This window comes from Nerophis lumbriciformis, linkage group LG11 (genome assembly GCF_033978685.3).
Source record: "Nerophis lumbriciformis linkage group LG11, RoL_Nlum_v2.1, whole genome shotgun sequence".
In the NCBI taxonomy this organism is placed as follows: domain Eukaryota; kingdom Metazoa; phylum Chordata; class Actinopteri; order Syngnathiformes; family Syngnathidae; genus Nerophis; species Nerophis lumbriciformis.
In genome coordinates this window covers 41,996,043-42,008,327 of record NC_084558.2, presented here as the reverse complement: position 1 = coordinate 42,008,327, position 12,285 = coordinate 41,996,043, and the positions used below count along the sequence as shown (strand labels likewise).

Genomic DNA, 12,285 nt, shown 5'->3' with positions numbered 1-12,285 from the left:
TATATTTTTATTATATATATATATATATATATAATAAAAACATATATATAATTAAAAAAAAAATATATATATATATATTATATATATATATATATAATAAAAATATATATATAATAAAAATATATATATATATATAATAAAATAAATATATATATATATACATATATATACATATATATATATATATAATAAAATATATATATATATATATATATATATATATAGCTAGAATTTACTGAAAGTCAAGTATTTATTTTATTTATATATATATAAGAAATACTTGAATTTCAGTGAATTCTAGTTATAAATATACTCCTCCCCCCCCGACCCTGCCCACCTCAATTATTCTGACACCGTCACTCGAAAATAGGTTGTTGACGATAACAAATACGAACAATTCTAGCCAACAAAATGAAAACTTGTGTATGTAACTGATGTAACAAAATGAAAACTTGTGTACGTAACTGACGTATTGTCCTTTGCAGGAATTCAACCTCATCGACAGGAAAGAGCTGGCGCCGCTTCAGGACCTGATCGAGAAGCTGACCACGAAGGACAGATAAACGCCCACGCCCTCCTTCTTTTAACGGTCTTCTAGTTTTGCACAGACACTCCCCCCTCCCCTCCCCCTCTTCCTCTTCGGCTGTATGTATGCAGTATAAACTATATTTCCATTTGGGGAAATGTTTTTAATGAGGCCCGGGACGCCGAAAATGGGTCGCGATGGGTTTAACGCACCGGGAGGCTTCATCTTATCAGGGAGTCAAATGAACAAAAAAAACAAAAAAAAACATGTTTTATGGTAACGTTCCACCTAGCTTTATGTGACAGTTGTTGCATATTCACATTTGCTCTCCCATAGGAACCATTCTCTCAGATTACCACAATATTAGAGTGTTAAGGTAGTATTTTTCTTAAGGTGGGGGGACAACACCAGCCTCAAAGCCATTCCAAGAGCAGCGGCATTTCCTTCATTCAGCCGAGTAGTTTGCTGCTTGCGAGTACCGCATCCTAAGTGCCTGGCCTGGCTCGCTCCGGCCCGGCATACACAGTGAGAACTGTAAGACGGCCACGCGACTTGATTGACATGTGAAATATACACCCGTTTTGGTTCCCACTTCCTGCCCCTCTTTGTCTCGCCGCTGGAATTAACTCAAAGTACTTTTCATTGTTTCATTGTTTATTACGAGAAAAGATGCTGTTATTTTCTTTAGCGTAGTTAGTTTAGTCAGTAAGTTCACTGGTTCTGAGTTTTCACTTTAAAGGGAAACTGCACTTTTTGGGGGAATTGTGTATATTATTCACAATCCTTATGTAAGACAAAAACACATACCGGTATGTTTTTTTTTTTTGTTTTTTTTTCAAAAGTCAGCTAACAATGTAGCTAAAGGTATTAGCTTTATTTTGCTTATAAAGCGCTCTAAAAAAAAATCCAAAAATCTCCATCAACCACTTATATACACGCTGTCAGTATGTGTATATGTAATGTAGTATCAGACGCATTAATAATAACATGTAATATTTGCTCATTTTAAGCATACAACTATGTATTAATTTCACAGACGCATTCCAACGTTTGCTTTTCCTTCAACAACTATGACGAATCACAGCAGACTTCGTGAGAGACTTTGAAACAAATGATGATCCAGAACCTTATATTTTTGAGCCTTAATAATATGTAATATTTGCTAATTTTAAGCATACAACTATGTATTAATTTCACAGACGCATTCCAACGTTTGCTTTTCCTTCAACAACTATGACTACGGTAATCACAGCAGACTTCGTGAGAGACTTTGAAACAAATGATGATCCAGAACCTTATATTTTTGAGCCTGAATATACGGAGGATGATCTACAAATTTTAGAAGCTGAGTGACAAGTAGATCCAGCAAGTAGCAGTATTCCTAAGTGCTAAACAAGAAATACAAACCAGAAACATAATAAAACAATCACTTACTGTACAATGTCTGTTCTCACTGGGATGCCGACAGATGGTATGTTTATATCTTCCGGTTTGGATGAAGAAATAATCCTAATCCTCACGCTGGTAAAAGGAAAAAAATCGAAACAAGCATATTTTACTGTCTTTCTTGTATAAATTAGGTGTCAAAGTTGACCAACGTTTTGGTTTATGGCCACAACCTTCTACTATCCAGGTGAGAGGCATGATTTGTAATGTAGACTGAACCTTTACCAGTTCTTTATGTCAGTATAGCAGCGTAAACTAGTTAGCGCTCTGTGAGGTCAGGATTTATTCAAATAGCACAATTTTAAAACAGACTACTGCCCCAAAGTGCTGTACATATTAAAACAGAAAGGTAAAAGATTAATAATAGTCAAAATCACAATAAGTACAGAACAATCCATTGATAAAACATAGTTAAAATACATTAAAACAGTGGGGGGAAAAAGGTAAAATATTACAAATATTAGCAAATAATAAAAATCATAATAAATACAGAATATTTATATATAAAACACAGTTAATGGATAAAAGAACAACATTAAAATGTCCATACACAATAAAACATAGTTAAAATAAATTAAAACAGTGGGGGGGAAAAAGGTAAAATATTAAAAATATTAGCAAATAATAAAAATCACAATAAGTACAGAACATTTATGTATAAAACATAGTTAATGGCTAAAAGAACAACATTAAAATGTCCATACACAATAAAACATTGTTAAAATACATTAAAACAGTGGGGGGGGAAAAATGTAAAATATTAGCAAATAAAAATCATAATAAGTACAGAACATTTATGTATAAAACACAGTTAATGGATAAAAGAACAACATTAAAATGTCCATACATAATAAAACATAGTTAAAATACATTAAAAGAGTGGGGGGAAAAAGGTAAAATATTACAAATATTAGCAAATAATAAAAATCACAATAAGTACAGAACATTTATATATAAAACACAGTTAATGGATAAAAGAACAACATTAAAATGTCCATACATAATAAAACATAGTTAAAATACATTAAAACAGTGGGGGGGGGGGGAAGGTAAAATAATACAAATATTAGCAAATAATAAAAATCACAATAAGTACAGAACATTTATGTATAAAACACAGTTAATGGATAAAAGAATAACATTAAAATGTCCATAGATAATAAAACATAGTTAAAATACATTAAAACAGTGGGGGGAAAAAAGGTAAAATATTACAAATAATACAAATCACAATAAGTACAGTACATTTATATATAAAACACAGTTAATGGATAAAAGAACAACATTAAAATGTCCATACATAATAAAACATAGTTAAAATACATTAAAACAGTGGGGGGGAGAAAGGTAAAATATTTAAAATATTAGCAAATAATAAAAATCACAATAAGTACAGAACTTTTATATATAAAACACAGTTAATGGATAAAAGAACAACATTAAAATGTCCATACATAATAAAACATAGTTAAAATACATTAAAACAGTGGGGGGAAAAAAGGTAAAATATTAGCAAAAAATAAAAATCACAATAAGTACAGAACATTTATATATAAAACACAGTTAATGGATAAAAGAACAACATTAAAATGTCCATACACAATAAAACATAGTTAAAATAAATTTAAACAGTGGGGGGGAAAAAGGTAAAATATTAAAAATATTAGCAAATAATAAAAATCACAATAAGTACAGAACATTTATGTATAAAACAGTTAATGGATACAAGAACAACATTAAAATGTCCATACATAATAAAACATAGTTAAAATACATTAAAACAGTGGGGGGGAAAAAGGTAAAATATTAAAAATATTAGCAAATAATGAAAATCACAATAAGTACAGAACATTTTATATATAAAACACAGTTAATGGATAAAAGAACAACATTAAAATGTCCATACACAATAAAACAGTTAAAATAAATTAAAACAGTGGGGGGGGAAAAAGGTAAAATATTAAAAATATTAGCAAATAATACAAATCACAATAAGTACAGAACATTTATATATAAAACACAGTTAATGGATAAAAGAACAACATTAAAATGTCCATACATAATAAAACAGTTAAGATACATTAAAACAGTAGGGGTAAAAAAGGTAAAATATTACAAATATTAGCAAATAATAAAAATCACAATAAGTACAGAACATTTATGTATAAAACACAGTTAATGGATAAAAGAACAACATTAAAATGTCCATACACAATAAAACATAGTTAAAATACATTAAAACAGTGGGGGGAAGGTAAAATATTACAAATATTAGCAAATAATAAAAATCACAATAAGTACAGAACATTTATGTATAAAACACAGTTAATGGATAAAAGAACAACATTAAAATGTCCATAGATAATAAAACATTGTTAAAATACATTAAAACAGTGGGGGGGGGGAGTATTTGTGATATTGTGATTCTAAGCGCTAACGCACACTAACATGGTCTGCTGCTTTTCTCTCCTCATTGTTTGTGGAAGTTTATTGTAGATCATGAATAATGCCTCTCACCAGGATAGTAGAAGGATGAGGATGTAATCCGACAAGGTGGTACACATTGACAGCCAATTTAGACCTGGAAATGGCGACCGACGACACCAAAAGACGCTTGGTTCCACCCCGCTTTGTCTTCGCGAGGATTTTGAGTCACTCTTTATACATAACGAGATTGGGGCAGCACGGTGGAACAGGGGTTAGTGCGTGTGCCTCACAATACGAAGGTCCTGGGTTCGATCCTGGGCTCCGGATATTTCTGTGTGGAGTTTGCATGTTTTGCGGGTACTTCGGCTTCCTCCTACCTCCAAAGACATGCACGTGCGGATAGGTTGATTGGCAACACTTAATTGGCCCTAGTGTGTGAATGTGAGTGTGAATGTGAGTGTGAATGTTGTCTGTCTGTCTGTGTTGGCCCCGCGATGAGGTGGCGACTTGTCCAGGGTGTACCCCGCCTTCCGCCCAAATGCAGCCGAGATAGGCTAAGGCACCCCCCGCGACCCCGAACGGGACAAGCGGTAGAAAATGGATGAAAGGATAACGAGATTGTAGCAGTCGGCATCCTACTGACAGCAGACCTTGTACAGTAAGTGATGTTTTATCATGTTTGTTGGCTCTCATAAAGTCTGTAGTTAGATTAAATCAGTGATGTAGGAAAATAAAAAGCGGACGTCGTGATGCGGATTTCATAATTAATTCGCCGCGTATTCCTAAAATGATCAAAATACATAAATATTAAATGTTATTCAGAATGTGCCTGTTACTACATTACATATACGGTATGCTTACTTCATGTATGAAAAAACAACTTTATAGGGGTGTTTGGATGTTTTTTTAAAGGGTTTATAGGCAGAATAGAGCTGCTTTAGTTCGTATTATATATAATGAAACAAATTAAAAACATGTGGTCATGTCTTACACAGACATTGTGAATGAAAAAAAATTGCAGTTCCTTTTTAACTGACGCACATTGGGTTTTTTTTAAGCAAATTTGCTTGTCCGTGTCCTGGTGAAACGATTGTTGCCTGACGCGTCGAGGCGGATGTAAAGTAACTTTGGAGAAGTAGCTGCGTTCTGCACAGATGGAGCCAATGAAGCACGAACACACAGACACACACCGCACCGGTGTGTATTTTTGGCGGCAGGAAGCAAACGTGAGCTAAAACACAATAACAGGACAAACATCTGTTGTGCAAAGTGTGAGTAAACACGTGTCGACGTGTACTTTTCCGATGGCGCGTTAAAAGCATCGACGCGTGTACAGTTTTTTACTGTGAGCTCGGCGAATTCACGCTCGAGTTGTCCATCCAGCACTTTGAAAAGTCCTCTCGCCTGAATGTCCACTCTGCATAGACCCTGCTTGTCCGTTCTTTCCCCCCCCAAAGATGAATGTTTGCCTGCTCTGAATTGAAGGCACAAGAGATATTTAATGAAATGTTTTTTCCTGAGTTGCCGTCGACATCCGCATGTACATCTTCCCCGCTCTCTAAAGTGTACTTTACTATGCAAAAACGATTGGCACACTAAAAACGGTTGTTTTCTCCATTCAAAACAGTACAGTTGCTTATTTAGCGTATGTATTCAGGTGTTTGGTTACAAAGAATGGCTTTGGTTTTGGGTTTGAAAAGTTATTGGTGTTACAGTATTGGCGTTTTTTTATATATATATATATATACATATATATATATCTCATGTTTGAGGTGGAATACTTCAATGCACAACATGTACTGTAAATATTAGCACCACACTGAACTGAGATATACTACAAGAATAGTCATAACATTGATTATTTTTGGTGTGGTCCTTAATAGATCTCATTTTAATACGCATGGTGGGGTTTTTTTCCTTAGGGGCAGCTTTCCCATCCTCTTATAATTGTGAACCTTTGCTTAAGTTGCTGAGTGTCCCTTCCTCTCGTTCTTATCTAATGATTATGAATGTTGTCACACACCATATATTGTAATTTAAATACAAGCCGGAAGCATCGCCACCTTCCGGAATGCCCTCAGCCTGGCCTATTTTGCCTAGTTTTGTTTGCTCTTTCTTCTTTGGCTGTATTCATTGAGGACATGTGTGTACATAATGGCTCAGTGTGGATGTTTCAATGCTGCTGAATCCAATTCTGCTGTTTACAAAGGCAAATAAAAGGTGGTGTTGACTCTTTGACGTGCGGCTAGATCTGTGACGCTGTACGTGAACGATGAGAATCGATTCCCAGTTGTGAGCCGTTAGTTTGGGAACCGTTTTTTTAATGCACGGGTGTGGAAAATGAGTCAGCGTTAAAAGGAAATTGAGCAGATTTGGATTAACTTTCTAATAAGAAAAAAAGAAAGTATTTTTACCGGGGCTGTCAAAATTAGCGAGATAACTCGTGATTAATCACAAAAAAATCACATTAATTATGTACACACTTACAAACCCCGTTTCCATATGAGTTAGGAAATTGTGTTAAATGTAAATATAAACGGAATACAATGATTTGCAAATCCTTTTCAACCCATATTCAATTGAATCCACTACAGAGACAAGATATTTGATGTTCAAACTCATAAACTTTATTTTTTTTGCAAATGATAATTAACTTAGAATTTCATGGCTGCAACACGTGCCAAAGTAGTTGGGAAAGGGCATGTTCACCACTGTGTTACATCACCTTTTCTTTTAACAACACTCAATAACCGTTTGGGAACTGAGGAGACACATTTTGTAAGCTTCTCAGGTGGAATTCTTTCCCATTCTTGCTTGATGTACAGCTTAAGTTGTTCAACAGTCCGGGGGTCTCCGTTGTGGTATTTTAGGCTTCATAATGCGCCACACATTTTCAATGGGAGACAGGTCTGGACTACAGGCAGGCCAGTCTAATACTATGAAGCCACGTTGATGTAACACGTGGCTTGGCATTGTCTTGCTGAAATAAGCAGGGGCGTCCATGGTAACGTTGCTTGGATGGCAACATATGTTGCTCCAAAACCTGTATGTACCTTTCAGCATTAAGGGTGCCTTCACAGATGTGTAAGTTACCCATGTCTTGGGCACTAATACACCCCCATACCATCACAGATGCTGGCTTTTCAATTTTGCGCCTATAACAATCCGGATGGTTCTTTTCCTCTTTGGTCCGGAGGACACGACGTCCACAGTTTCCAAAAACAATTTGAAATGTGGACTCGTCAGACCACAGAACACTTTTCCACTTTGTATCAGTCCATCTTAGATGAGCTCAGGCCCAGCGAAGCCAACGGCGTTTCTGGGTGTTGTTGATAAACGGTTTTCACCTTGCATAGGAGAGTTTTAACTTGCACTTACAGATGTAGCGACCAACTGTAGTTACTGACAGTGGGTTTCTGAAGTGTTCCTGAGCCCATGTGGTGATATCCTTTACACACTGATGTCGCTTGTTGATGCAGTACAGCCTGAGGGATCGAAGGTCACGGGCTTAGCTGCTTACGTGCAGTGATTTCTCCAGATTCTCTGAACCCTTTGATGATATTACGGACCGTAGATGGTGAAATCCCTAAATTCCTTGCAATAGCTGGTTGAGAAAGGTTTTTCTTAAACTGTTCAACAATTTGCTCACGCATTTGTTGACAAAGTGGTGACCCTCGCCCCATCCTTGTTTGTGAATGACTGAGCATTTCATGGAATCTACTTTTATACCCAATCATGGCACCCACCTGTTCCCAATTTGCCTGTTCACCTGTGGGATGTTCCAAATAAGTGTTTGATGAGCATTCCTCAACTTTATCAGTATTTATTGCCACCTTTCCCAACTTCTTTGTCACGTGTTGCTGGCATCAAATTCTAAAAAAAAAAAAATGTTTATCAGTTTGAACATCAAATATGTTGTCTTTGTAGCATATTCAACTGAATATGGGTTGAAAATGATTTGCAAATCATTGTATTCCGTTTATATTTACATCTAACACAATTTCCCAACTCATATGGACACAGGGTTTGTATATCAATCATGCAATTTATTTTGAGTTTATATTTTCAGGTTCAAACACTGATGACATCTATTAAACAGACAAGAAGCAAGGAATTAAACAGAGACAGGATTCAATGTAGCTCAATGAGGAGAAACATCTGGGCTGTACTCTTTGTACAGTCTTCCACCACGCTCTGACAGAAGGATTGCACGCCTCCTCTTATTTGGACTTTCCCTGATTACATGGCAACAGCTGTTTCTAAGGGGAGAGGGGGTCGTAAACAGCCGTCACCCTTGGTCACAAAACAGTTCAAAGAAGCTTGCGTCAGGTCCTGCTTCCTCTCCGCTTTGTAGAACTCGGGTCAAGACGAGATCTTCCTGTGGATCACAATAGATCAAAGAAACCGAACCCCTCCTGTCTCCTCCCATCGAACACAGTGGAGTTTTACAAGCCTTTTGCTTGGTAAGATCAAAAACAGCTTTTGTCCTCTTGCCGGGAACTCATGGAAACACAAAGTTTTGTGATAACTTAGATGCAATTATTCTGACATTTATAATTTAAAAAATATATTTGATACCTTAACCGCTATACCAGGGGTCGGCAACCAAAAACGTTGAAAGAGCCATATTGGACCAAAAATACATAAAACAAATCTGTCCGAAGCCGCAATAAATGAAAAGCTGTATATAAATCTTATAATGACAGCAACACATGACGTAAGAGTCTATATTAGCTATAATAGCCTACTATCAAAATGACTTTAAAAGTCTTATATAAGTCTTATAATGAAGGCAACACATGACGTAAGTGTCTATATTAGCTATAATATCCTACTATCAAAATTACTTTAAAAGTCTTATATAAGTGTTATAATGAAGACAACCCATGACGTAATTGTCTATATTAGATACATTAGCCTACTATCAAAATAACTTTACAAATCTTAAATAAGTCTTATAATGAAAGCAACCCATGATGTAAGTGTCTATATTAGCTATAATAGCCTACTATCAAAATGACTATGTGTCGCAGGCTGAAACAAATCTTTATTGACAGAAATGTTGTAATGTAATATTTATTCTACACATTTTTACAACATTAGAAACCATTAGTAAATCAGAGGCTTCTCCGAAGGTGAGATCACTCCTGGAAATTACTGGCTTTTAATGGCCAAAGGTGTAGATGTGTGTGTCCAAGTTAAAGGAAACGGCAGGCTGTCTTCTTTTAATAGATTTATTACAATCTTTGGCAAGCTAGGTAATGTTTGCTGTGGTCTGGAACAACATGACACACATCGATCAGAAATACAGCGAATATTACATACAGATAATGTGTCATGAGACATGCAAAACTAAATTATACACAAAGAGGATAAAAGTAAAGGATATTAAAAGAGCTCAAGTATACCTACAAATGAGGCATAATGATGCAATATGTACATACAGCTAGCCTAAATAGCATGTTAGCATTGATTAGCTCGCAGTCATGCACTGACCAAATATGCCTGATTAGTACTCCAACAAGTCAATAACATCAACAAAGCTCACCTTTTGTGCATTCACGCACAGCATAAAAAGTTTGGTGGACAAAAAGAGACAAAGGAGGAGTGGAAGATTTTCCATGTAAACAAACTGTTGAGTCACAGTCCACACTATGGCGAGTTCAAGGATCGCCGAAATTAGTAGGACAAAACGATGTTCACCATATTAAACATAATAAACAGTGGGCTTTCTAACAATTGGGAAGGTTTTTGTCATGTTTGTCCTCAAACAAAAAACATACTTAAACGAAAAAATGATTTCCCCTCCATCTTTTTCCATTATCAATCCTTTTTTAAAATGCTCCAGGGAGCCACTAGGACGTCGCTCGAGACCCGCGGGTGGCTGACCCCCACGCTATACGGTCAATGATCAGATCAACGCATACGTCAGGGGACTCCAACTGGTGGTCTCGCTGGCAAATTTCACTCCAAAAAAAACATGAAACAATTGTTAGATAAAACCGTGACCAAGTTTTGTGCAAATAAATGACATGCGTTCAGTTAAACTTTTAACTTTCTGACAATAAAACTGCATTTGTGTACACAAGCATTGGGGTCTTTTCTTCAGCTAATTTTAATTATGCAAGCGAGTAATTACCTGTGATTATTAATAATTAATCCAAAATCCAAAATCTGATTAATCATTAATCATTTGACAGCCCTAATGTTTACATATCAAATGAATCAAAGTTTATTTATATAGCCCTTAATCACAAGTGTCTCAAAGGGCTGCACAAGCCACAACGACACCCTCGTCTCAGATCCCACATCAGGGCAAGAAAAAAGTTAATGGGAACAATGAGAAACCTTGGAGTGGACTGCATGGAAGAGTTTGGGAACAACAGCAACTCAGCCACAAAGTGGTAGGCCACGTAAACTAACTGAGAGGAGTCAGCGCATAGTGCAAAGACTTTACCATACCATACCAACTTTATTTATAAAGCCCTTTAAAGACAAGCACAGTTGAAAAACAAAGGGCTGTACACCACAAAGAAACAGGCAAAGGACAGACTAAAAAAAAAAAACATTTAAAACAGAAATAAAAATACACAATTAAAAAGCAAATATAAATTACCCTAAGAACAGTTTGTTAGATAAAAACAGTTTAAAAGTTAAAAACAGTTCAAAAAGCTAAAAACAGTTCAAAGTCTCGACTTTCTGCACAGTCAGTTTCTACAGAGCTCCAAACTTCATATGACCTTCCAATTAGCCCACGTACAGTACGCAGAGAGCTTCATGGAATGGGTTTCCATGGCCGAGCAGCTGCATCTAAGCCATACATCACCAAGTCCAATGCAAAGCGTCGGGTGCAGTGGTGTAAAACACGTCGCCACTGGACTCTAGAGCAGTGGAGACGCCTTCTCTGAGGTGATGAATCACGCTTTTCCATCTGGCAATCTGATGGACGAGTCTGGGTTTGGAGGTTGCCAGGAGAACGCTACATTTCGGACTGCATTGTGCCGAGTGTGAACTTTGGTGGAGGAGGAATTATGTTGTGGGGTTGTTTTTCAGGAGTTGGCTCCTTGGTTCCAGTGAAAGGAACTTTGAATGCTCCAGGATACCAAAACATTTTGGACAATTCTTTGCTGCCAACCTTGTGGGAACAGTTCGGAGCGGGCCCCTTCCTCTTCCAACATGACTGTGCACCAGTGCACAAAGCAAGGTCCATAAAGACATGGTGTGGATGAACTTGACTGGCCTGCACAGAGTCCTGACCTGAACCCGATAGAACACCTTTGGGATGACTTAGAACGGAGACTGAGAGCCAGGCCTTCTCCACCAACATCAGTGTGTGACCTCACCAATGCGCTTTTGGAAGAATGGTGGAAAAATCCTTTAAACACACTCCACAACCTTGTGAACAGCCTTCCCAGAAGAGTTGAAGCTGAAATAGCTGCAAATGGTGGCCAAATACATTTGGCAATATAGTGTATTAATATATTTTAAATCATTGTATTTATTTTTATTTAGATTCACTTTTCAGGTTCAAATCTAAAGAGTAGTAGTTCAACCGTATGCCAGTACAATTGTGTACTCTCCTTTTTTATTATGTCCTATTTTTTAATTATAGTTTTATTTGCACTTTTGATGCATTTTATTTTTACTTGTTTTTTATTCTATGTTGTTAAAATGCTACACATTTTTTTTAGGTGAGGAAAAAAATTCTAACTAGTGATGTCACTGCCAAAGCATGGAAATATGGTAGACTGACCATACGTCCTCTTTTCCCCGGACATGTCCTCTTTTGCGGGGCTGTCCGGGCAGGGTTTCTTAAATGCTTCAAATGTAGTCATTTTGACATTTTGAGTCAGGGTTGCGTGTATTTTCAATGTACGTCCAGGGTT

General features: G+C 36.4%; 1 protein-coding gene across 1 annotated transcript in view; it reads left to right on the top strand.

Moving 5' to 3' along the window:
• Nucleotides 1-6,637, top strand: part of LOC133610358 (MOB kinase activator 1B) — a 51,800-nt gene extending 45,163 nt beyond the window's left edge. The window contains exon 6 of the mRNA XM_061966547.2: nucleotides 486-6,637. Within this exon, the coding sequence (XP_061822531.1) occupies nucleotides 486-563 (78 nt within the window). The 3' untranslated portion in view covers nucleotides 564-6,637. The remainder of the gene's footprint in view (nucleotides 1-485) is intronic.
• The last annotated feature ends 5,648 nt before the right edge of the window (nucleotides 6,638-12,285 follow it).